Genomic DNA, 26,657 nt, shown 5'->3' on the forward strand with positions numbered 1-26,657 from the left:
AAAGATGTACACAAATATCTCCTGTTATTCAAATCATGTTTATTTCTTGCATCTCAGCAAGAAAAAGTGTTCACATAGGAAGAGACTTACTTGAAAATTTATCTGAATCTGTTCAGTTTCCAAATTTGTATTGCACGAGTTCCGCTAGCAGGGCATAGCTGTGCCCTCACAAAGGCACAAGTAAGTTATCTTTGAGCCTGTTTTTAACCTAGTAGCTAGGAGCTACATATTCTTCTCTGTTAGAGAAAAAAAGCAGTCTTTGTATTGTTCAAAACAAACCTTATTTTGCATCTAGAAAGAACACCCACGTTGCCGGCAAGTTCTGTTTTTCTGTCTCTGAGTTCCCACAGACAAGCACTAACACATGCTTGTCCAATGGCAAGCTGTATCAGGCCATTTGGGGCTCTAGTTGTTGTTTTCTTTTTTGAGACAGGTCTTTTGAGGGCTACATGCACAACTCATAGGATGAAAATGCTTTGATTTATTTATGGTCGTTAAAGTTGTTCTTTTCCTGACTTCATTATAAAGACAGATTCTCAATAGAAAATGAATGTCATTATTGGCCTGTACTCTCTTGAGGCCCTTCTTCGCCCCGTGTCTTGGTTTCTGCAGCTGTTTATGAAACACATGATTTGTAGACCTTTTAAATAAATGGCACCAGGTATTGTCTTACATTCTGAGGCAAGTAGAATTTATTAGGATGAAAGGCTGTATTTCCCAGGTTGTCGTAGGCATAAGATCAACTCTTGGCAATCCACATTTCCAGTTGGTTTTATCTCATGCTTAGACGCTCCCTTTCCCACTCTCAGTTGTGTGTGTACGTATGAAAAAAATATCAAATTGAAGAGTATAGATACCAGTGATTGTTTACACGGCAGCTGGGGTGGAACCTCCCACCTTCATCTGATGTACATGGTTGACAACGAAGCAACCATGACCACCCTGGTCACTGCTGATGGGTCCAAGGGAGGGCACCCAATTTGAGCTGAGCCAGTCAGCCTCTTCTCAGGAGTTTCAGAAATAGAACTGAAAGAAATATTACTCTAGAATACAGAATTCAGGTGCTGTTGGCAGCCATGTTTTAGCCATTGTGTGGGAAAGAATGACTAACAGGCCTGTGGCTATCCTCACAAAGGCTGTCTGCAAGGTTGGCCCTTGACTGACGTCTGGTAACTTGGATATCTGGAGGGTTCCCACCATTCCCAGAACTGATAAAAGAGTCTCTGTGCCTAAACAGGTGGTGCAAATACTGTGGTTTCTGCTGAACACCCGCTTTCCTTCTCGGAGTCTGGATTTCTGACACATGCTAGGCACGTATCACCAATTCAATCCCAGACCCTTATGAAATGTCTCCATACATCATACATGTCAGGGATTCTACCAGTCTCACCTTGAGGAAGTCTCTCCTGGAGCGTCTGGCCTCCTCCAACATGGCTTGTCCTCTGTGCTGGTGCACAGCTGCCAAACTGAGGTCTCCCTTCACTACAATATCTTCTATTCTCCCTTTTTTTGATCCTCTGTGTTTCATGTCCTTTTCTTTTCTTTTCTCTTTTCTTTTCTCTTTTCTTTCCTTTCCTTTCCTTTCCTTTCCTTTCCTTTCCTTTCCTTTCCTTTCCTTTCCTTTCCTTTCCTTTTCTTTTCTTTTCTTTTCTTTTCTTTCTTTTCTGGTTTTGGTTCCTCTAGTATCTTCCTGAGAAAGGGCTCATGGAAGGTAAAATTTTATGACTTAGCATCCTTACTTTACCCTGACCCTTGATCGTTTTTGTTGGATATAAAATTTTAGGTCATAAAATATTTTCCTTCATAATTTTGTAGGCATTGCCTTATTGCCTTTTAGTTTCCAGTGTTGCAGTGAGAACAAAATAATTTCAATCATTTGTATGTAATGTTTATCACCTCCAGAAGTTTGTAGGAGCTTCTGGGTGTTTCAGCATTCTAAAATTTCACGGTGTGTGTATTGATGTGTATCTTTTTCTTTCTATTGTACTGGGCACACACTGTACCTTTTCAAAAAGGCAACTCATGACCTAATTTTCTTACATTATTTCTTTGGTAATTTCTTCTTCTTTGTTTTCTTTCTCTGAAACTCCTAGCCTGGTCCCTTAATGATATCATATCTCTTTTCAACTTTTTCCATCTATTTGTTTCACAGTTTTCTTTTCTAAGACACTTCCTTAACTTTATCTTCCAAAGTCTATTAAATGTTTCATTTCTGCTATCATATTTTTTATATAATTTCAATTTCTTAAATCTTTAATTATGGTAAAATAGACGTAACAAAATTTACCATCTTAACCATTTTAAGTGTACAATTCACTAGTTTTAAGTATTTTCACATTGCTGTACAACAATCTCTGGAATTTTTTCATCTTGCATAACTGACACTCTGTACCCCTTAAGTAACAGCTCCCCACCCCTCTTTTCCTGCAGTCCCTGTCAACCACCATTCTGCTTTCTGTTTCTATGAATTTGACTACTTTAGGGACCTCATAAAGTAGAGTCATACAGTATTTGTCCTTTTGTGACTTGCTTATTTCACTCAGCATAATGTACTCAATCCATGTTGTAGCACATGTCAGAATTTCCTTCCTTTTTGAGGCTGAATAATATTCCATTGTATGTATCTGCTATCATATTTTTAAGTTCTCGGAGTTCTTTTTTGGACCTGAATTTTTTATAGCATCCTGTTCTTTTTTCGCTGATGTAATATCATCAGTTAATCTTGCTGAGAATGGTAGGTTGTTTTTATCCCTAAATCTTCTCCCTGCCTAGATTCTTTCCTACAGGTTCCTTTCTTCTCTTGGTATCACCTGGTCTCTGTCTGTGTGCTAGAGGCTTTGTCAGAAGACTAGTGGTCCTTGACTGTCCGTTGACATTTAAGTGGGGGGCTCCACAAAGCTGACCAGTGTGTGAGGCTTGTGACTGTGGTCTTCAGTGTAGAGCATGGTGCCTGTGCCATGTCCTTGCCAGACACATATCAGCGTCTTCAGGTCTTTTCTCTTGGGCTGGTCAGATTTTCCAGAGACGGACCTTTCAGTCTCCTGCCAGTGGGTGTCAGCCTGGCAGCCAAGGTTTGGGGAGCAAGTCAAAGAAGACAACTAGGAGTGGGAGGGCCATTGACTACCTCAGTACCCAGCAACCTCCTCTGATTCCCCTGTTTTCAGGACATCATTCATGCCTCACATTGAAATGCGATTTTTGTATTGTTTTCTGATAAATAGTAACTAAAAGAAGCTTATTTTGTTTTGAGTTTACTGAGAATTTGTTTTTAAATACAGAAGTAGATAAGAATTGTGCTTAATATCCCCCTGTCCAGAGGCCCTATTTTACGCTCCAGGCTCCAGGGGAAGGGAAGGGCCATCCTCTGTGCAGAAAAGAGAAAGCATCTGCAGCCCTGACCACTTTGTAAACAGATTTCCAACCCCGTCCTCCTCTTTTTAACCACCTCAGACCCACCTCCTGAGCTTTTGGAAGATTTTGCAGTAAAATCAGGTTGGGTCTCTGCTCTTCTCCACTGCTGGCTTGAAATTTAGTTTTCTTTGGTCTGTTATGTTAGTCATTTTTGGTTCATCTGCTTTTCAGCTGCCAGAATTTTGTTCCCTTTTCCCCCATCAATTCATGCCTTTGGGAAGGAAGAAATCTTTCTATGGTTTTGGTGGGGCTTCAAGAGGGAATGAAAATAAGTTCATGTGTTCAATCTGCTATCTTTACCTGGAAGTCTCAGGGCTTGTTACACCTTAAAAATATTAACCTTCATCTGTCATGAGGTTCCAGGTATTCTTTTTTGAATATTTAAACCTTTTCTTTTTTTGCAATTTGTGTTTATTTTACTAGATACTATAGTAACTTTTTCCTGAATGGATAGCCATTTGTTTGGGCATCATTTATTTAACAGTCTTTGTTTAACCACTTGATAGATCCAGGCATAAATGGGAATTCAGTAGGTGTCTGGACTTTCTAATTGCTACTACTGACCTGTTAGTCTGGTCCTCTGCCACAGACTGCTGCTGTGCAGAAAAGTGAGAAGGTGACCAGTAGGCACTTGCCGGTGTGCTTACCACGGAAGGGCTCCCTAAATGTTAGCTCTCGTTAGTAATATCTCTTGTTAACTTTTTGCATCTCAACATTTTTCATTATTTGGTTATATTTGTTGATTTTATAGAGTTTTAAAGCTAGGCTATTACAAATAATAACTTTTTTCCTTCTTTCCAGTATTTATGCCTCTTATACTTTTTTTATTGCCTACATGAAAGTCCAGAAAATGTTGAATTCTGTTGATGGTGGATATTCCTGTCTTGTTTTCCATTCACAGTAATATCTAGCCTTTAAATGTGATTTTGTATTGTATTCTGTTATCTATCAACTAATGGAAACTTCTGTTCTGAGTTTACTGAGAGTTTTTTTTTTAATCCCAAAATAGGTAACAATTGTATCAAATTCCTTTTTGGCATTTGTTGAGCAAACTGTAAGGTGTTTTCTCTTTTAGCCTATTTATGTAACTAATATGTATGTATTACATTATATGTTAATTTTCTAGTGAGGAGAAACTTTTTTTTTTTTTTTTTTTTTTTGCAATTCACTCTTTTATTGTAATTTTATGCTGGTAAAGTACAAAGGATGGTCTATGCCAATAACTGACTATTCAAGTGCTAAGGTAAAACTTTATCGGTAATAATACTATAGTGTCTTATTTTAACATAGAATACTACTATATTTTTAGCGTGGTAACCTTTGACTGTATTGTACCTTTTTTTTCTAAGAGGAGAAACATTCTTATATTACTGGGGGCAAAATTCCAACTCGGTCATGGTATGTGCTACTTAACATGGTATTTATTCCTGGGGGAAAACATCTGCTTATGGTTATTCTTTAATACAAAGTATGTTGTTTTTTATATCCTGTTAGTAATAAAGGGATGTTTGGCTTGTTGTTTGGTTTAGGTATAAATGAAGTTTTGTGTTAATAAGACCTGATTTTTTGTTACGAAGTTAGCCAGCAGAAAAACTCTATCACATGTATGTGGTCAAAATACGCACTATTTCACTGCCTTCTCCAGTAGGATTGGTGACAGAATTAATTCTTTGCCAGAAGGAACAGATTATATACTTTGGGGTACAGGAAAGATCCTTACAAGACTCTGACACTGCTTTTGACAAATGAAAACCCAAGTTTTCTGAAGTTTTGTTGAGTAGAATTTGGGAAACCTCTCATTTAGAAGTTTTGATTTCCCCTGTTCTCTAGAAGTAAAGGCTTAAATTTTCCTTAGGACTGGATGCTCTTTTCTACTGATAAAAGTCCTTGCGAGGACCTTATATATATAGTTACATAAATGGAAAGCAGGTCCCACCACTTGTTCTCAAGGGAGCCACAGTGAATGGCTCGGAGTCACCATCGGTGGCTCGGTGGTCGTGAGTCTCACTGTGCTCACCGGGCGGCACCTCCCAGTGTGTGGCCAGCTGATCCATTGAGTTCTGAGGTGGGTGCATTGAAGTCTTGTGGTTTTTGTCAAAAATTTGATTTCTAAGAGTTTCTGCTTCAGATATTTTGAAACTAGACTTAAGGTTTTGTAGCTCTTACATTTTCTCGGGAGGTTGTACCTTTTATTTCAGTTAAACCTTTTGATCTAAAAGTTTACATGTTATGATCCTAATATTACTGTTCCCATTTCTGTTCAGCTTTTATTTGAGTGATGTATCTTTGTACTTCCTTCATTTTCAACCTTTCCTTGGTTGCTTGCTTTGTATTTCCTTTTTGTGTGTGGGGGACGGGGTGGGGGGATATTGGAGAACAGTGTGTTTTTCCAGGATGGCAAGTCGTTGTTTTCAATCTAGTTGTGGAGGGCGCAGCTCACTGGCCCATGTGGGTCTCCAACTAACGACCTTGGCGTTATGAGCACCTTGCTCTAACCACTGAGCCAACCGGCTGGCCACCATTGGCCCAGCTCCAAGCTCAAGCCGTTGCTTCTCACTGGTCTATGTGGGACTCAAACCGACAACCTTGAAGTTATGAGCACCTCTACCCGCTGAGCCAACCAGCCGCCCACCGGCAGCTCAGCTCCAAGTTCAAGCCTTTGTGTTTCAATCTAGTTGTGGAGGGCGCAGCTCACTGGCCCATGTGGAAATTGAACCGGCAACCTTGTTGTTAAGAGCTTGCTCGCACTCTAACCAACTGAGCCATCCGGCCGCCCTCTTTGTATTTCTTATAAATAGCTTTATGTGTAATCTGAAAGTTCCTCTAGTAGGGAAATTTAATCTGTTCACATTTCTTATAGCTTATTTGTGTGTATTTAGTCTTATTCCGGATATCTTATTTTATGTTTTTGTATACTTTTCTAACTGGTTTTCTTTTTCCTGATTTCCAGTCACTGAACAGCACCCATGGTGAGGCATGTCGGTTGAAAAGGTGGGAAGTAAACGCTCAGCATTCTTGCCTGAGAATCTGAGTAGCGTAACGGGGTAATCATGTGAAGTTTAAAGCTAAAGTCAGTTCTTACCAAATTTGAGTAAAATAAATAGTCGTTTTTCCATCCAAATTAGTTTTAAGATGTAGAGCTAAAAAAAGCCAGTTGAATTAATAAGAAATGGTTTAGCAAGCCCTACGGGGGTCAGAAGTCAGAGGTGGAGTCAGGGCATAGGCCCAGCTGCCCTTGGCAGGCCCATCACAGGGAGGGCTCCATGCACAGGCCGAGCACACAGGTCACTTACCAGGGGATCAGTCCAAAGCCAGAGTTGTGCCTGGGAGAAAGAGAGACTTGCAAGACCCAGGAACAAATACAGAGCATTGTGCGCTGGAGAAGATGGGATCAGACAGCATCCTGGGAGGGTTAGGGTAGTGAGAAAGCTGGGGCAGGAGAGAAGGAGCAGATGGACCAGACCAGGAGTCGGTGCTCTACATCTTGTGGTGTCAGATTCCCGTCATGCACGGTGCTGAGTGGGGCTGTGATGCTTCTGCAAGCCTGGGCAGAGCACCTCGCAGCTCTGGGGTTCCATAGGACAGAACAACAGCAACACAGCCAAACAGAACTGAACAGCAATTTAAAGGAACACTTGGGAACTTTTCATTCAGTTTGGGCAAGATTACTTAGCAATTTGCTAATCAGGGCAGGATATTCTTGAAAGTACTTTTAATTACACAGGGAGGGTTCGTTGTTGTCAAATGAAAGCCACTTCGCTATTTTATTGTTTGTGGGAAGATGGAATGTGACTTGTCCCATCTGCTCTGTTGTTCTTGTGGTCCTTGATCTCTTTTTTTTTTCATTGTGATAAAATGTATATAATGTAAAATTTACCATTTTAACTATTTTTAAGTGTATAGTTAGTTCACTGGCATTAAGTACATTGCTGTGCCGTCATTCCCACCACCCATACACAGAGCTTTTTCATTTTCCCAAACTGAAACTGTCCCCATTCAACACCAACTCCCCATGTCCCTCCCCCAGCCCACGACAACCTCTCTTCTACTCTGTCTCTATGAATTTACCGATTTCAGGTATCTTATAGAAGTGGAATCATAGAGCATCTGTCCTTCTGTAACTGGATTCTTTCACTTAGCATCATGTCTTCAAGGTTCATCTGTGTCGCAGCACATGTCATCCAGTCTGCCTTGCGGCCATCCGTCTTCCTCACGGGTGAACTCATATCCAGGAGACTTCAGTCTCCCAGAACCACCGCTCTGGAGGCCACATCCCCCAGGGCTTTAAAACCCTTAACGGCTCTGTAGACTGAATTAGACCCATATTTGTAGCCTGTGTGGGAGGGTCAGCCTTTCTAACGTGGATATTTAGCTGCTTTGTTTTTCCGCCCTTTTCTCAGAGGTGTGGAATGTAGTACACCCCCACCACCAATCACCACCGCCTACTAGAAAGGCTGGGAGATTAAATCCTCCACGTCCTTACAGAAAAGGAAAGCGTGTTTTGGTCACCAAGGATTTGGGCTCCAGAGTTCTGTAAGTCATAAAGGTCTGTGTTGAAGAACTAGCGATAAGAGGGTAACAGATAAGAGGGTAGAGAGAAGAGAGAGAGGGTTGGAGTAGAGGCTGGACGTGGGTTGGGAAGAAGAGCAGGGACCTACAAGCCGTTATGGAGCGGCCACTGCTCAAAGGCCCGGCTGCCAGGTGCATCTGGGAAGACCAGAATCCCAAACGCAGGGCTCAGCTCAGCAACCCTGTAGGCTGAGGGACCCACTCCTGCTTGTTGCAACCTGCAGAATTCCTACGAAATGCAGGAGAAAATGAGGGGGCAAAATCAGGCAGGCTTTTAGAGAACTAGAGTCCACTGAAAGGCTATTGACATGAGTTAGCAGATTCTTCTGGCTCAAAAGGGTCATTTAAAGGAAACATCTGCATCCAGACCTTGCCAGTGCACACATTTTTCCTATGTATAGAAATGTTAGATGTCCTGCCAACTTCAGGAAGTAAAAACAGAATTTTCAAAATAAAACCTTAAAAAAAAAAATGTTTTCTCCTTCTGTGGGCTGAGGTTGATTTAAAGTGCCTTTGTCCTCTCTCCTCTTTGTGGATCATTGGTCCGGGGCGAGAGCCTTTGTAGATCAAATATGCCAGCAGCTGGTACTGCAGCATGACACCATCCAACACCAAAAGCTATCATCTTGCCATCACTTAGAAAAACGAGGCCTTAATGTTCGCCGCCATTCTCTCTCTGTCCCGCAGGACACAATATAAGTCTGTTTAGACAATTATAGTCCCAAGTGAATCTGCAGAATATTTTTTCCATTCTCTTATTCATGAAATGTTCATTTGGGAAAAAGAAGTAGTTTAGCCACAAGAAGCTTATGATTTCAGTCTTTCTGAGGAGGGGCAGGGTAGGAAGTGAAGATTGGGTTGAAGATTGTCTAGTATAAATTGAACTTGGTCTTGGAACTAAATTCCTTAGAACAAATTGTTTAGTTATTACATATTATTTTCTTAGTAAGTATATCCAAAAATATAGAAGTGCTATTTCCCTTTTAAAAAAGGGTTTCCCTTACTAAACATATTCTATTTGGAGTGCTAGAGCATCATAGTGTGGAAAAAAATCATGTTCTCTGAAACTTTGTGGATTCTTTTATGAATCTGTAGGGAAGTAAGTAGTCATTCATGTTGGGGTGAGGGGGAGTATGATGTGGAAAAATCTCTTTGAGGGTAATTTGGTAGAATCCAGCATAATTTATTCCACATGTGTGCAGAGTAATTACAAAAGGTTGGAAACAACCTAAACAGGCTGCTGTATCCATCCACATGATGGACCTACAGATAGCCATTTGAAAAGTGAGCTAGTATTTATTAATATTTACCATATGGCAGACATTGCTCTAAGTGCTTTACCTGTTGTTTGTGCATGTAATCTGCATTGCAATCCTATGAGGTATCGAATCCATACCCAGTCTAAGGATGAGAAAACTAAGGCATAAAGAGTTTAAGCAATTGCTTACAGTTGTACAACTAGTAAGTGACCAGCCAGGATTTAACTCTTGCTGTCTGGCTTCAAATCCAATCTCTTAGTCTCTATACTGTAACTGTTTCTCTGTATGTTGTAAAAGGACCTATCGCTATAGATCTTAGTAAGTGGGGAAAAAAGCAAGATGCAGAACAGTATGCATAACATGCTACCATCTGCATAAAAAGAGGGGAGGTATATATATAAATATACATGTTTATATAAGTGCATAGCAGTGCTGTCAAATAGGACTTTCAGTGGTTATTGGAATGTTCTAGATCTGCACTGTTCAATATGGTAGCCACTAGCCACATGTGGCTCCTGAACACTTAAAAGGTGGCTAATGTAACTGGGAAACGGAATTTTAAATTTCATTTGATTTAAATAATTTAAAGACTAGTGGCTATTGTATTAGGCAATGCAGAATAGAATATATATGGAAGAATGCAAAACAAGCTGGTAAGAGATCATTTAATCTTGTGATTTTCAAACTCTACTGTAGAAAAAGCTCTGCAGAAACTTTAATTGGAAGGACAGGTTCCATAGCTAATCATTTCTAAACCACGAATATAATCCTACTGCTTCATTTGAGAGATGAGGAAACTACGAGCCAGAAAAGTTGAGTCACCTGCCTAAAGTCACAGTCATACAGCTACTTATTAAGAGCCATGTGTTGGCCTCTACTGCCAGTTGGGAGAGTTGACCCATTTGTGCAGATGGTTCATAAGAAGGTTTCTTGAATATTTCCTTGGGCGACTGGTGGATACAGATAAGCTTTCAGCTAGGAGAAAGATGGGATTTAGGGGTGTTAACAGATTACTGAGCCTAGAAAGTGGTTAATGGAGGTATTCTAGGATGAGTGAAACCAGCAGAGCTGCAAATCTTTACCTTTTTTTAAGAAAAAATACGCCAAGAAGACAGGTGAAATTAATGAAAATGAGGTAATCAACTCAACAGAAAGGCAATAGAGCAGGGGTGTCAAAACTGCGGCCTGCGGGCCAACTGTGGTCTGCAATCCATTGTTAATTGGCTCGCAGCAAATTCCAAAAATATATTTAGTTTACTTAAATAAACCAGGTGAGGCAATACGTACTTCGAGTGAATGGCCCGGCTGTTTGTGTGTTTTACCGCATATGGCCCTTGGTAAAAACCATTGAAAAAAGTTTGGACACCCCTGCAATAGAGGAAAGGAGAGGAAGAAAATTGCAGAAGAATGTTTGTCCAGAGATCTCAACATGGTCAGGGCCTGGGGATAGAACATTGCAAAGAATCTTTTTGGAGCCAAGCTGAGGGCTAGAGAGAAAGCCTGCTCACAGGAAGCTGTAAAGACACAAAGTTCCCATACTGAGCCATGGCATTTCATCTTCTTTTGATGGTGTTGGCTGTGCAAGGCCAGCCCTGCTATTTGAGCAGCTGGGCAGGGGAAGGAGGTGGGGCACTGGCATGGGTGTGGACCCAGCTAGATGGTTCAGGAAGTGTTAGGCAGCAGAACCCTTGCAGTGAAACTAGACCCAAGTGTCACCATGCCACAGCCAGAGGCCCTCGGGGAGGAAACATCGTGGGTGGGGACTCCCTAGTGTTTGTTAAATGAAAAAGAAGGAAGCAAGAAAGATATCGCTCCAGCCACTCTTCTGATGTCAATATCCTTTTGATTCTATCTCTAGGGAGAGGTTGTGCAGTGTCTTCTGCCTACATATCTCTGGAGACAGAGTAGCCCTTTTGTCATCAGAAAGCCCTCATCCACAGAGGATATTTCTGCTCTCTTATCCCTTGTGAGGACTTGTAAGGACTCTTATCCCTTGAGGACTCCTTTGGTCCTCACCATGTAAAGCAAAGGGTGGCCCGTCATAGAGTTGTCCAACCATGGCCTTCTGACCTACTCTTTTCCAGGTTTCAAACCCTCAATTCCTTCAACAGGGATAAAGAGTAGGAAGAATCATTTTTAAAAAGTAAATTATTACAAATTAATCTCTAAATTTAATTCAATTCCAATTAAAATCCCAAGAGAGTTTTTTTTTTTTTTATTAATTCTTGAACTTAATTAACACGTTGCGTACGGCGGGGTTAAAATCCCTCGTGAAGATTCTCGTGATCCGTACACAACATGTTAAAAATTCACATGGGAGATTTTCAGTCAAGATAGCAGAGTAGGTAAACACTGTGCTCACCTCCTCTCAGGACCACATCAATTACACCTAAAGCATAGAACAGCCATTATTGAGACTATGAAGTCTAGCTGAACCAAAGCCCTACAACTAAGAACATACAGAAGAAGCCACCTCAAGACTGCTAGGAGGGACAGAGACTGGAAGGGGTTGGTCCCACCCCTGCATGTGACCATTCAAAATCAGGAGGGGTATCTTGGCTGCAGAGGTCCCCCGCCCCTGGTGGAATGAGGGGTCCCAGCCCCAGACCAGCCCAGGGTTCCAATGCCAGGGAGAAAAGTCTCCATAACTCCTGGCTGTGAAAACCAGCAGAGATTCTGGCTGAACGAGACAAAGGGTGGCTACAGTCCTAGATGCTCCTCTTGAAGAGCCTACACATGGACTTACTCGCTGATGGACTCACTCACTCTGAGCTCCAGCACTGGGACAGCGGCTCAGAAGGTGCCAGGGACTTATGGGGAGGAATCGAATTATCTGGCTTCAGGGTAAGGGCTGGAGGGTCAGCTTTCTCCCAGATGGAGGAACTGGTGGAAGCCATTGTTTCTTGAGCCCTCCCCCGATCCCAGTGTGCAGATACAGGCAGACACCATATCTGAGTCTCCATCAAACTGGCTATTGTCTTTCATCTGCCCCACCCTGATGATTCCCTCACATCCCACCCCATCTAACTTTTGGGCACAGCCAAGCTGCTTCCAGTGGCTTTTCTGTATAAACGGCCTGCCTTGGCTCATGCTGTAGACTTTCCTAAAATCTGTCAAAAGTTCACAAAACCCAAACAAGCAGCATTTGGCTTCGGTATGCCCCATACCTCTGGCTGAGCAGCCTTAAGGCCAGTACTAGCCACAGCCAGACTCAGTTTTCGGCTTGGCCTCTCAAAGCACCTCCAAGCATAGCGCAGGTGGTGACCATCTCTGGATTGCTTTGTGATTCATGCCAGGTGGCCCTAGGCAGGGCACAGACTGTGTCTGACTTAGCCTGCAGTGGGGTCCCCTCCCAGAAGGCTCCAGAACTGGCAGCCCCAGTGGCCGGCTTCAGACTGGGCCAGAGCATCATCCAGCCACCTCCAAGGATGACACAGCCAAAGGAAAGGTGGGGCAGAGCCCTGCTACGCACACATTGCTCTGTATGGTCAGCCCCTGCACCATAGCCCCTCACAACCAATGTGGTCAGTCCTCACAACCAATCAGCCCGAGGGTCAGTCCCTCCCACTGATGTGCAAACAGCAACCAAGGCTCAACTACAACAGGAGAGCACACACAACCACACAAGAAATACACCTGGAGCACCCATCTCAGGTCACCAGGGCAACTGCACCATTAGGCCCCACAGGACACCTACTACATAAGGCCTCTCTACTAAGATCCAGAGACATAGCAGCCCTACCTAATACATAGAAACAAACACAGGGCGGCAGCCAAAATGGGGAGACAAAGAAACATGTCCCAAATAAAAGAACAGAACAAAGCTCCAGAAAAACAACTAAACAAAATGAAGACGGGTGTAAATGTCTAATGATTATGTTGTTTTGTACACCTGAAACTAATATTATAAAAATTAAAAAAAAGACTGAGACAAATAACCTACCAGATGTAGAGTTCCAAACACTGGTTATAAGGATGCTCAGTGAGCTCAGGGCGAACTTCAACAAAGAGATAAGAAACATGAAACACCGAATCCATGTTTAGGGAAGGGAATGTAGGCAGCATTTGTTGAAATTTCACATGAACCCACTTATATGTGTATACTCGTATGCTCTGCATTTTTTCTCACCAAATCTTCAAAGTAAGTTTGGTCTTCCCAGGACTCTTCCTACACATGCTAAACCTTAGTGAGGAATGAGCTGCTTTTATCCTCTGTGATCTTTAAATTGTTACATTTTCCCCAAAAATAAAAAGCTCGGTCTGATTCCACAGCTGTGACAATAAAGACCTATCAAGAAAAGCCCCAGAGACGTCCTGAGAGTGAGAATGTTTAGGTCTAAGACAGCGAGTTCCTGCAGAAGTAAAAAGACTGCATTTTCTAATTAGTCTCCTGCCTTCTTCCCAGAAGCTTTGCTTTTTTCATTTTAACTTGTTTTTTTTAACTTTTACACTTAGTGCACACAGAATCAACCCATTCATAGAAATCTAATAGAGGAACCTAGAGATTACCAGGGAAGTTGAAGAAGTGGTGGGAATGAGGTCAAACAGCTGCAGAATCCAGCTGTGTCCTTGGTGGGATTCAGCACAGGCCCCTTTTCAGTGTGTGCTCTGCAGCTTCTCTCCCCAGTGGTTAATGTTTTCACCAAATGCTGGTGTTTCCAGGCAACAAAAAGCAAATGAAATTAACCCTCTAGAAGTAAATGTGGATGGTTTGGTTTTGCTTTGCTTCTGTCCCATGGTGTTAGTTAAGAGTCCTGCCCCTACATTCATCCTTATACAGCTTTATTTGTCTACAATCTCAATCTTTCTAAAAGACTATTCTTGGGTAGTCACTAAAGTTAGGGTTTTAGTTTCCCATGTGGATTTAGCTTTTCAGTGTATTCACTCTTCTCACATGATTTTTGCTTCACCAGAGGACAAAATTCTGTACTTTACAAAGTTTTCTTCTAAGCACTCTTAGAAACTTAACCTATTTTGGAGATGCTTGGAATGTTACCTTTTTTTATATCTGAGACTTCCTTTCCCCAGAATTTTCTCTCACTCAGAAATATCTCTAAGGTATTTATATCCTAGAGAAAGTTAAAGATACTTTTCAGTAATTATCATTTCCCTTGGGAAAATAATCAGCACATTTCTTTTTGTTGTCACTCTTTTTCTTCCCAGTAAATCTTACAGTACATGAGTTCCAAAATGTTGGCATTCTTTTTAACGGCCACAATTCAGTCCCTTAAGATGATCAGGGTAGGTCTGCCTTTCTTTTCTGCTTTCCTTCCTCCCTTCTTCCCTCTCTCCTTCCCTTCCTTTCCTTTTCCTTCCTTTCCCTTTCCTCCCTTTCCCTTCCCTTCCTTCCCTTCCCTTAACAGTAATTCAAGTGGTGTGGCTTTTCCAAAATGAAATCTGGGTGAGATCTGATGAAGCATAAGTTAATTCTTCTCTTTTCTGTGATTCGTGTGAAAAACGTTGAGCGTTATGCAATTGTGCTGCCACAGCAGCTCACTCCTCGGTCACTGAAGCATACCTTATAGATCCCAAAAATATACCTCAGTGAGCAGCAGCGCCCCACTTGTATAATAATGATAGCAACAAAGCAACCGCTGAGATCTGTATAATGCTTTGCAGGTTGGTCTTCATCACTGTATTTGAGATATTGTAAGTGTACACACGTTTTAATGGTTCTGCCAACTATGTTGAGTTGGGAATTGTCGATACTCTTGCATTCAAATAGAATTACAGATAATTTCAAATGGCATTGAACTAGAATTGGGGTTGTTCCACTCAGAAGAAAGAAGGGTAAAGTTTTTACCTGATAGTGTGTTGTTCTTAGAATGAAGACAGTCTGAGACATAGCAAATAGAAGTTACATGTAAGAGTATTTCCTGACCTAGATGTTGGATTTGATGACCTGAGTAAATTTGGAATTTCCGTCATTCCTTTTTTTTTGAAAGACAGGACACTGCCTCCTTTTTCTTACATAGTTTTTGCATGGTTTTGCTTCTGAGGCAAGGGTCTGCATTACGGTGTGTCTCATGTTCCGGGAGGCCCACGAGCTGCAGTCTGTCCTGAAGTGTCAGGCTGTCTGAAGCTCTCCTGAGCTTGTAAGTCATTCTGATTGATTTTTTCAACTGTGGTTTTGTTCTCACCAGATTTTATATCCTAGAGAATAGTCTTGACCTATTAGTCAAACTTACAGATCCAAAACTGTTCTTAGATGGCATTCAGATAACTGAAATACTCAGTGCTCCTTGGGGTCCGTTTGGTCTCTTAAAATGTTTCTGAAGATGGTGCCAATGAAGGAAAATGATGTTTCCTATAACACATAGTACAAGAGATACTTATGTAAAATATTCTCATGTTTTAGGAAAAGAGGATTTGTCAAGTATTAAAAGCTTTACATGTAAAGTAAATTTGGAAAGGAAGGAAGGCAAGGAGGGAGGGGAAAGCGGTGGAGGGAGATAGAGAGAAAAGAAAGAAAAAAGAAGGAAGGAAGCACAGCGAACAGGACATGTGCTTTGCGGTCTGAAGGAACTGGGGTCCAATCCTGGCACTGAGACTAACAACATTTCTTTTTGCTTCAGCTGTCTCGTCTACAAAATATGTACAACATCACTTACTGTGTGTGGTTGTTCTGAGAATTAAATGAGAAAATGCACCGTGACAAGCATATCATAGACACTCGACAAATGTCACCACCACCTTTACCACTGCCACCATTTTTGGAGTGTGACATTTAAGGGACCCTTATTTAAGGGACTTTCATCTTGACCACAGAGCATTTGCCTTTCTGTTTAAAATGGGGCCTCTTTCTTGGAAACTGTATCATACATGTCAACATTGCCTGTCGAGAAGGACGCTGCCTGTCAGGTCGCACCTGTCCCATTTGCGCAGATGCCTCCGGACTCACCATGAACAAAAACCATAAACAGGTGGTCCCCGGAAATCAAGTCTGGCTTTCCTTCCACCACGTCACAGGCACGGTAGAGATAGGTTTGGAGACGGGTTCTCAGAGTACCTCTGCAGGGCAAAGAAAGGAAGGAAGGGGATTTGATCTTGATAAGAGCTGTAATGCCTGATTTCCTCAGGCTGGCCTGGCCCTGCTCCTTATGTCCCCTTCGCAAGGTCTGATGTCCACAACGTCTGGTTTCAATGCTTGAGACTTTGTGAACTGGATGGGTTACAGTTACTTCCTCTGCTTTTTTAACATGCAAACCTCTCCAGAAAATATAAAACCAAAGTGTTTCCCATTTTTAAAGCAGCGTCCAGGCCTTATCAGGTAGCTGTTGGACCCAAAGAGACTTTAGGAAGCCAAAAATCCAAACGTTCAGCTTACCAGGAGTCCCAGCTATTGCATATTCACTCTGGAAACTGAGCCGGGGCCCCTTGCAACAGGAGCATTCTCAGACTTTTATGTAACACTGATGCTTAGCAACTCTTAAAATTTGGTGTGCTTGAGTCACGCAAACTAGAACGAAGAGACATTATTATGGTTGTGCGTTGCTTTCTGCCAGATAGCCTTCCCTGGGTAAACGTAATTGCAAAGCAAACTGGAGAACGGGCCATATTCCTGAAAGCTGCTGTTTTGAGCAAAGTTCTGGTGTCCACCAGGATCATCCTGGACTCTGGCTAGAAGACAGAAGAGGTTTGATGGAAAGGACCTTAAGCTGGGGACTGGGGTTCCTGGTATGTCTGTTTTTCAGGTGAACTACGTGTGCAAATTGCAATACCACCTCCTCTGGCCTTTACTGAGTTTCTTAACTGTAAAATGAGGCCTTTAACTTACCCCATCACTCAGAACCAAACTAGTTCAAACTAATGCTGGAAATGTCTAGATTAAAAAGCTCAAATGAGATTATAGGCCATTTGCTTCCAAAACCCTTAGGAAACCACAGGAAACATATTGTACCATATTTCATTACACATTTCCATCTGCATATGTTCTTAAAAACTTCTTTACACATTTTGAGAAAAATTCCATCTTGTCTCCCTCCCCCATTCCAGTTTAACTTCATGTCCTGCTCCTCTTCACGCCTCCACTCCTTTTAAATTGCCATTGCTCCTAGTGGAAACACCCTACAGGGCAGTGAGGGTTTTACTGCGGGAGTTCTGTGTTTGGCTCAGGCAGCGGGAGGTCAACAAGTCGTGAGTGTCCACTCGTCCAGAATGAGCCAGCTAGCTGTTCACCACCCCTCCTCACCTTCGCTGGCCTCCTGCTTTCCAGGATGGGGTGTCCTGGGGAGGAAGAACACCTCACTGCCTCCCCAGCGTGCAGTGGCTGTGAGGAGATCGCAGGCAGGAGCGCCACACTTGCCTGAGTCCTCTGATCACAGCAGAAGTGCTTAGAACACAGTCCTACATGTGTGCCGCTTCTGCAGTCCCCTTTCACGGACTATCTCAGTACATTTAAGCAGCCGCTACCTCAGTCAGCCTGAGCAGTCACGAATTCGTTGGCTTTGGAACGTGAGATTTCATTGGGGAAAACCCCTGTTAGGATGAGTACAGTCCGGGGGAAAGAAGCAGGTAGGTTACAGGTATGAGGCTCTAAAAGGTGGAGTTACACTGGAGCTACTAGGAACCCAGGGGACCTGCCTGGGAGCCGTCAGAAGCCATCATCTCTGGGCTGCCATGTAAAGTTGGAGCTGGGTGTCCTTATCACTGGTTACCTAGTGGCTGCCAGGGTCACCACCCATCCTGAAGGAGGCGCTCCTTTCTCTCCCGTGAAGCCCCAATACCCCTGGCGTTTGGTGTGCTAGCAGGGAGACTGGAGCACGAGGGGTTTTCTCTTGCTCAGAAGCCCTTCACGCTGTGGGGAGAAGAGTGTACCACAGTAGCGGGCCGCGGGACCAGCCCTGTGGGGCTTTCAGATCTTCTCGTTTTGTCGTGCTTGGTCCAGCTGTTGTTAAAGGGGGTTGTACGTGATGATAGTGAGTCTTCCTTGACCAAATAAGGCCAGGAAATGCTGGGATGTACAGAGCTACTCGGGTGGGTAAATTTGAGAATAAGATGTTTCAGAGCCTGTAACATACCAGAGGCAGACAGAAATTCCCTAGTGGCTTGAGCTCTGACACCTTTTTCTTCATGCTGTTCTGTGAATGGATCTGGGCAATAGCTGGTATCAGAATTAAATGTGCGCAGACTTGAGTAGTTTCTTACTTTGCCTACAGCAAACCCAGAGATGGCTCCCCATCTTACCACAATCTCATTCATACTCTGTGACTGCAGTTTGGTGATTAACGCTGCTTCCCCCCACAGAACATTGATATCACCAATTTCAGCAGCAGCTGGAGTGATGGCTTGGCCTTCTGTGCTCTCCTCCACACCTACCTGCCTGCTCACATCCCGTACCAGGAGCTGAACAATCAGGAGAAAGTAAGTCCCTGCCCCTCACCCTGGTTGTCATCTAGGTTATAACGTGCAGGGTTGGGGCTGGGGGGATCCCTTATTATATGAATACGTCTCACTGGGGTGGGGTTTATAGACTTGAAGTGAAAACTAGGATTTGGTACCAGACATAGATAACTGCTAGTGTAACTACATCATAGACTCCCACCCTCAGTAAATACTTCTCAGTTTCCCTTCTAGATATAGATCCATTGTTACACATTTTCCAGAGAAAGTCCTGATGGAATCTCACCTTCATGGTGTGGAGACCTTGGCCACCTTTTTTCAAAGTCTTCTCCAAAGAACCAACAAACTTCACCAAAGAGTTTCCTGCTCAAATAAGCTTGGGTAATGGTATATCATATCACATTTTTAGAGATTCACAGTGCTCATTAGCACAGTAAACATTTCAAATCCTTCATTAAAGAAACCTGTTTAACTCCATTTAAGCCAACATATATCAGATCCACAGAACCTTTTTCTTTTAACTACCTGTAAGAAGAATTGGCAAACTTTTGCTGTTAAGGGCCAAATGGTAGACTCTGTGAGTCTGTGGGTCTCTGTCATAGCCATTCAGCTCTACCACTGGACTGCCCAAGTGGCCATTGGTGATTGGCACATGCTGTGTTCCAATAAAACATTATTTATAAAAACAGGCTGCAGGCCCTATGCAGCCTCCAGGCTATAGTTTGCTAAATGCTGACCTAGAATAGCCTACAAAATTATATTCCACAGAGCGTACTTTGGAAAATGCACTCATTCACTCAACAAGTATTTCTTGCCACACATCATGAACATAAAGTAATAAAGACAGCAGTGAACAGTGTGGACGTGTCCTCTGCCCTCATGAGGTAGACAGGCAATCAACAAGCGAGTGGACCTACATGTAATATAAATAAATGATTATAAACTGTGGAAGGGCTGTGAGAGTGAACAGTGGGGGATCCAGTTGAGATCAGGAAGGCTGAGAAGGTCTTTCCAAGGAGGCGCTATTCAAGCTGACGTCTGAATAAAGAACATGAGGGAGCCAGCAATGCAAAGGGCTCAGGGGACTTTTCCAAGGTGAGGGAGCAGCCAGAGAAAGAAAACACTTTGGTGCCACCAAGGAACAGAGGCAGGCCAGCTGGCTGGAGTGCAGTGAGAGGGGCAGGGTGGCCTGTGGTGATGCCAGCGCCAGATCCTGCAGGCCTTCCACAATGGCCCTGGTTAGAAGTTTACATTTTGCTCCAAACATAGCGGGAAGTCCCTGAAGGAGTGTAAACAGTGGAGAGACATTATTCATGTTTTTAAACAATCTCTTTGGCTTTTACGTGAAAAAAATGAATTGGAAAAGGAACAAGAATGAAACAGGAGCCAGTTGGGAGGTTGTTGCTGTGGTCGCTATGAGAGCTCAGTTTCCCTGGTTTCACCCATTAGCTGGGACTAGGGTGGTGGCAATGTAGGTGGAAAGATGTAAAGGGATTTGAAATACATCTTAGATATAGAATCAACTGGACTTAGTGAGTGGTTGGTTGTATGAGAGAGAAGAGGAAAGAGTCAAAGACGACCCTGTGTGTCCAGCTTGACAGAACCAGCTTCCCCATCTCCCATCTTCTGAGATGTGGAAGGAATAAATATATTTTGATTATCATACATCAAGATATAAAGTTGAAAGAATGGTTATGGCACTGATGGTGAGAATAAATGAACAAAGTGATTTAATTTAGTCATGGATAGTGGGCATAAAACAATTCAAAATAATCAGAAGACCTTACTAAAACTCTAGTAAGTGTAAGTCTAAGTCTACACACACTGTCTAAAACAGGTATCTTCCTGAAAGTGTGAAATGTTTGCCGTCATGCAAACACACCTCAGCTCTTTGTCCTCGACTCAATAAGGATCTGTGGTAAATTGAGCCTAAAAGTGTTTGCTTTCACACTTTGAATTCATGAGCACACTTCCTGGTGACTGAACTTGCATTGTCTGGCTCTGGATGCCCGGTGATTCCCGCGCGCTGCACAGCCAGGTGCCCGATACCTGCTGCAGAATGAAAATGTTCAGGAAAACAAACAGACGTCACAGTTTACTCACTTTCCGTTGTCCTTATGGTACAGCGCCCATATTTTCCACATGTAGGGTTGAAATTCTTCTTTGTGATCTGTAATACTGTCATCGGGGAGCACATAGTCAGATTGTGAGACTGCAGGTCTGCGAGGAGATGAAGGAGTCAGATCCAGAAGCTGGAATTTTCATCTAAAGGTCTGTGTGGCTTCACAGCTTCCTTGTCCAAGATAGAGGTGGCTCTGTGTCCTAGAGCCTAGGACTCTTGTTTGCTGGTCACCGCCTGCCCACCACTCTCTAAAGGAACATCTGGCTTCCTGCTTTCCAAATGCCCCCATGTAGATACACTGTGGGTGAAGTGACAGTTTTCACCACTACCTGGTGTGTGACAAGCATGCTCCAGTTTGCTTGGTCAGTTTGGTGAGAGAAATCCATACGTATTACAGTTACTGATGAGGGTTTTCCAAATGACACGTCAACACAGGCATTCAACACAGTATAACACTGAGCACGTGTGAGAGTAGAGTTAGCATGGGGGTGATCTGACTCAAGGAGAGACAGGGATAAAAGCAGGGAGGGTTTTCTTAAAAGAGGCATCTTTGAAGTTGCATTTCAAAGGGTACAAGGTAATTTGAATGAAACGTACATCATTCAGATGAACGAAGTCCAGTCCTAACCTAGAGCCTTGTTCTGGTGAGCTCTCAGTGTTGGGTGGTTTTGGGGGGTTTGAATATACACATACATCAAAAAGGGCACCAAGAGAGGCCTGTGTTTGTAAAAATCTACTAAAAATGATATTGCCGTTGATAGCCCAGAAAGTTCAGAAATCATGAGCTATTCCTACCTAGATGGACATAATTAAACCAAGTGAGTTTGACATCTGTATTAAGTAGGGAATTTCTTCCTCTAAGACATCAGAGGCACACAAACACGGGATGCGAGTTACAGTCAATGGAAGGTTTGGGCATTTTTTCAATAAAAAGCGTATCCATCTATCATTCTATAACACTTCCACTTATGCTAAACAGATTCAGATGATAGAATGAAGTGTGCATATGTCAGTGTTTGAAATGAAATATTAATGTGAGAGAAACTCTGGACTTGGGATTCTTTCTCTCATCGATTTCAGTTGGATTCCCTTCTAGCCCAGCCTGTGGTGGTGTTCTTCCGTGGGTTGAGGACTTTCACCATCCGGAAAACAGGAGGTTCCCGGCCTACAGTTGTCCCCCAGCCAGGGCACAGACTGAAGCAGGGCTCCCTTCTCACCCTGGCCTGGCCTCTGTGGGCACAGCTGCAGGTGCAGGGCAGTGAGGCCCTTCTGCCCTAAGCACAACTCTCGTTTGCTCCCCAGGAGTGGTGTCTTCTCGCAGTGACTGTGACAGTGAGAAAGAATTAGGATAATGGTGCTGGTCACTGTTGTCCTGCTGCTGCCAAAGTGAATAAAACTCATTTTTATGAACCAAAACCACCTGTCTCTCTATAACATTCCATGTCATACTGTACACTGGTTCAATTTTGAGACAGTTTTTCTGTGTAAACCATTCCTTGTTTGTTGAGTATCTGCTTAGAAAACACCAGCAGTGTCATTAGAATCAGGCTAGAGGGTCTTGGGGGAGGGCTGTATAACACCTTGGGTTTCGAAATGCCTTTTCCTTAGACCTTGCTAGTAATCAAAGAATACAAATTAAAACAAAATATTATTTTTAGCCTGTCACATTTGGCAGAGACTTTTGAAAATCATAATATTCTATGCAGGTAAGGGTATGAGAACATGGACACTCATACATTATTGCTGGAATTGAAAATTGGTGTAACATTTTAGAAAGCAATTTGGCATTATGTATCAAGCCATAAAAATATGTGTATCATCTTGACTTCTGGAATAACGGTAGCCTAAAAACTGGCTTATAAAACCCCTCCTCCACAAAACTAACCAAAAGGACTTTAAAAATAAAGACTAAGGCCTCATTAGCACCAAATAGGAGATTGCTGTCAATAGTTTGGGCTAAGTAAAACAAGCTAGGAACCACTTTACAGCTCCCCTCTTAACAGAACAGAGAGTAGTGTTGTGGAAACATGTGCAAGGTTTCCAGTCCATCGCCATTAATTTCCCTTAATGTGGAGGAAGAAGGTTGGCAGCTTGGGCAAGATGACCACAGATCAACAGCTTTCCAAGGCCTTGACCACAGACGAGAAGAAAATGTACATAGCCACATCTTAGTGTTTTTCTGTAACCTGGTACCTTGAGCAGAAGGTTTGTTTCAGTGTCAGGGCAAACCCTTTAATAGTCAGGCACCAGATGTACAGGCAAAGACAGAGGGTTGAAGCCATGGGGAAATGGGAAAATTTATAAAATAGTGTATAAACTCTAAATGTATAAAATGACAAAATTCTACTGAGGAGCATAAAACATGAATATGTACAGAAAGACTTGTCTCAGTCATATTTAATTTATCAACTTAATTACGTTTTAATATAATCCTAATGACTTTCAAACGTATTATGGAGCGGGAGCGGAAGAGGCATGACCAAATGATTCTTAAATTCATCCAGATGAAGAAACATCAGAGAACAACCAGAAAGAATCTCTAAAAGAAGCAACAAATTAGGGATAGATGATTGTTGAGCAGTACCTTTAAATTCTAGGGATAATTATTTTCAACCTAGATTTCTATATACAGCCCAATTATTATTTTTTTTCAGCCAAATTATTAATTAAGTGTGATGGTACAGAAGAGAAATTTTTATATATGAATGCTTTCAGAACATGTATCTCTCTCACATCCTTTCTTAAGAAGGAAACCTATGAAAGTAGTAGAACAGAGATATTATCCAAAAATTGACATGGGGTTCTGAAGGACTCTAGGGCTGAAGGGTTGAGTCACAAAGATGAAAATCCTTTCGAAAAAATGTTTTGAGTGGCACACCACCATGACTGGAACTATAGAGAAGGAAATGTAATTGTAGTACACTACTGGTAAATGCTGTTTATTGTTTGCAGTTTTCAGAATCCTTACAAGAGAGGCAGAAGACTTAAATAGAAAAGAAAGCTAAATTTATAAGTTTTAATCATTTAAGAGTGAAAGTTGACAAGGTGGAGGAAAGATGAGAGAAACTTCTTCCTGATCATACAAAATGGAGTTAGGAAGTGCTGTCCATGAAACAAGAAATGGAGAAATAAGTATATTATTTAAAGTCACAAACATAACTAATAAAATAACTAAAATTAACCATATAGCTATAAGGAAGAGGAGAGAGAAGTGCATGATACCTGAGTCCTCATTTATTCTGGGAGGAAATTAGTAGGTAATGTTTTAGAAATCAAAAAACAGTAGCATGAGCATATTACAGAGATACGGTTGTAATCATCAGAAGAACTAAAGAGAGAAAATAAGAGTGGTTCTCTCAAGGAGCCAGGATTGGGGGAAGGGACAGTTTTTTTATTTGATTCTTTTTAACTGTGCACATATTGCTTTGATAATTTTTTGATGTAGCACTATCATTAAACAAACAACTTAATGCACAGCAGAAGTGTGTGTCATGAATCTTGACAAAGTAAAAATAACCAAACAAAAAATTGATAGTAAGGCGTCAACCAATAATTTCATTTTTAGTGACAATTGTAACTGTTAATCTTTTCCTTAAACTGAGACTATCATTTGCATATTTGACTTAAAATTTTAGGTGTTTTATAGATTATATGGAGTGTCAGTTGGTTTTCTTTCCTAGTAAAAGCTATATATTTTTAGTTGATAATTCTAGTGTCTTTGTCTTTTTAACTTAGAAAAGGAATCTCTTGTTGGCATTTGAAGCAGCCGAAAGTGTAGGCATCAAACCCAGCCTGGTAAGTATCCTGTTTTGTATCTTTGTCATACTTTAGTCCAATTATATGAGAAAGAACTTTATGCCATTTTCTTTATACCATGACAATTTGTTACAGAACATAGAAATCCATTTGCTGACGATTTGTTACTCATGACCCCTAATATAAAATTATCCAATTGGTCTGACCACATGATTTAGAGTTTTTTTCCAAATAAGATTCATTGTGGATATATTTCAGTTCTGGAACCACAGTGAACTGAATTATCATTAAAACCTTCTTGTTTAAGTCACCTAGAAATCTGAATAAAATGTAATTTTTAAAATGTCAATACATAGCTGAGCTCTAAAGAAAGACTGGGAAATAACCAGATGCCAGAAATTAAAAGAGAAATAAAAACCAGAGCATGAGGCATGAGCCGAGACTGTGGCAATCGCCAGGTGTGGGTCTGGGGGTAATGGTAGAGGTCTCATAATAATGGGTAGCTAATGGATATTATTTAATGCACACAGGAACAAGAGACAAAGCCTTGAGCTCCCATAAACACAGCATTAGTACCGAGCACAAAACTAGGGCTCACAAAATGCTACTCTTCTTGGTGAAAGAGGATAAAAAAAAACTCCACCTGCCAGTCCAGGGAAGTGATAAGGAAGTTTGGTCCCTCCTCAGATTTTTTGAGGCCAAAAAAGGGGGGATATCTCCTATAAGTAATGAAAATGGCCAGATGAAGTTTGGAGTCCAAATTTGTAATATCTGTATTGCAAGAAGCCCCTATACTGTCTCTGGTGCAGGAAGCTCTGTGGCTAGTAGTACAATGGCTGCTGAAAATATGCTCACAAGCCAAAAGTACAAAACACTAAAAAAATGATCTATTTGAACTTGTCAGCAGATACAACAAACAAGAGAATCATCTGTCAGAACTTGAGATAATAAACAGCAATAAGAGACTATAAAAGACTATGTTTAAACATATTAAAGAGATAAAAGGAATAGAAGTAATAAGGAAGGAACATGTTATTTTTTAAAATGGGGAAAAAATCAAGTAAAACTGCTAGAAAGTAAAATTTGGAATTGATTAACACCAGTTGTGTTGAAAAAGTGATTAGATGCAGAAGAAGAGAGAACTACTAAACTGGAAAATAGATGTAAGGAAATTACCCAGAATATAAAAGAGAAACATTTAAAAATGAAAGATATAATAGACAGTTTTATTAGTTAATACATATTCAACTTCAAGAAATGGAAAACCCAACTAACAGTTGTTTAAACCATAAACATGTTATTTTTTTAAAACAAGAGATCCAGAAGTAGTTTCAGGATTGATTCACTGTTCAATGTTGTAATCAAAAACCCTAGAGTGGGGCCGGCCTGGTGGCTCAGGCGGTTAGAGCTCCGTGCCCCTAATTCTGAAGGCTGCCAGTTCGAGTCCCACATGGGCCAGTGGGCTCTCAACCACAAAGTTGCCAGTTCAATTCCTCGAGTCCCGCAAGTGATGTTGCGCTCTGCCCCCTGCAACTAAGATTGAACACGGCACCTTGAGCTGAGGCTGCCTCCCGAATGGCCCAGTTGGTTGGAGCGCATCCTCTCAACCACAAGGTTGCCAGTTCAATTCCTCGACTCCCGCAAGGGATGGTGGGCAGCGCCCCCTGCAACTAAAATTGAACATGGCACCTTGAGCTGAGCTGCTGCTGAACTCCCAGATGGCTCAGTGGGTTGGAGCGTGTCCTCTCAACCACAGGGTTGCCGATTCGACTCCCGCAAGGGATGGTGGGCTGTGCCCCCTGCAACTAGAAACGGCAACTGGACCTGGAGCTGAGCTGCGCCCTCCACAACTAAGACCGAAAGGACAACAACTTGAAGCTGAACAGCACCCTCCACAACTAAGATTGAAAGGACAACAACTTGGAAAAAAGTCCTGGAAGCACGCACTATTCCCCAATAAAGTCCTGTTCCCCTTCCCCAATAAAATCTATAAAAAACAAACAAACAAACAAACTAAAACCCTAGAGTGTTTCTCCTCTGTACTGCACCATTTTAATCTGTTGGCTTTTTCTTCACTACTTGGCCACTTGTTCTTCTATGGGCAAATGTGGCTGCCAAGCTCCAAATACCACTTTCATCTGCAGGTCAGGAAGGAGGTGGAAGGGATAGAGCAAGTGCCTCACATCTTTCTCCTTTAA

At 42.0% G+C, this 26,657-nt stretch overlaps 1 protein-coding gene across 3 annotated transcripts in view; it reads left to right on the plus strand.

Annotated features, from left to right (window-relative positions):
• The window catches only part of SPECC1 (sperm antigen with calponin homology and coiled-coil domains 1), a 241,634-nt gene that overhangs the window by 205,725 nt on the left and 9,252 nt on the right, over positions 1-26,657 (plus strand). For all 3 annotated transcript variants that reach the window (XM_019757420.2, XM_074319356.1, XM_074319357.1), the window contains 2 exons: positions 18,486-18,602; positions 24,439-24,498. In XM_019757420.2, coding sequence (XP_019612979.2) covers positions 18,486-18,602; positions 24,439-24,498 — 177 coding nt within the window. The remainder of the gene's footprint in view (positions 1-18,485; positions 18,603-24,438; positions 24,499-26,657) is intronic.

This window comes from Rhinolophus sinicus, linkage group LG15, assembly GCF_036562045.2.
Source record: "Rhinolophus sinicus isolate RSC01 linkage group LG15, ASM3656204v1, whole genome shotgun sequence".
In the NCBI taxonomy this organism is placed as follows: domain Eukaryota; kingdom Metazoa; phylum Chordata; class Mammalia; order Chiroptera; family Rhinolophidae; genus Rhinolophus; species Rhinolophus sinicus.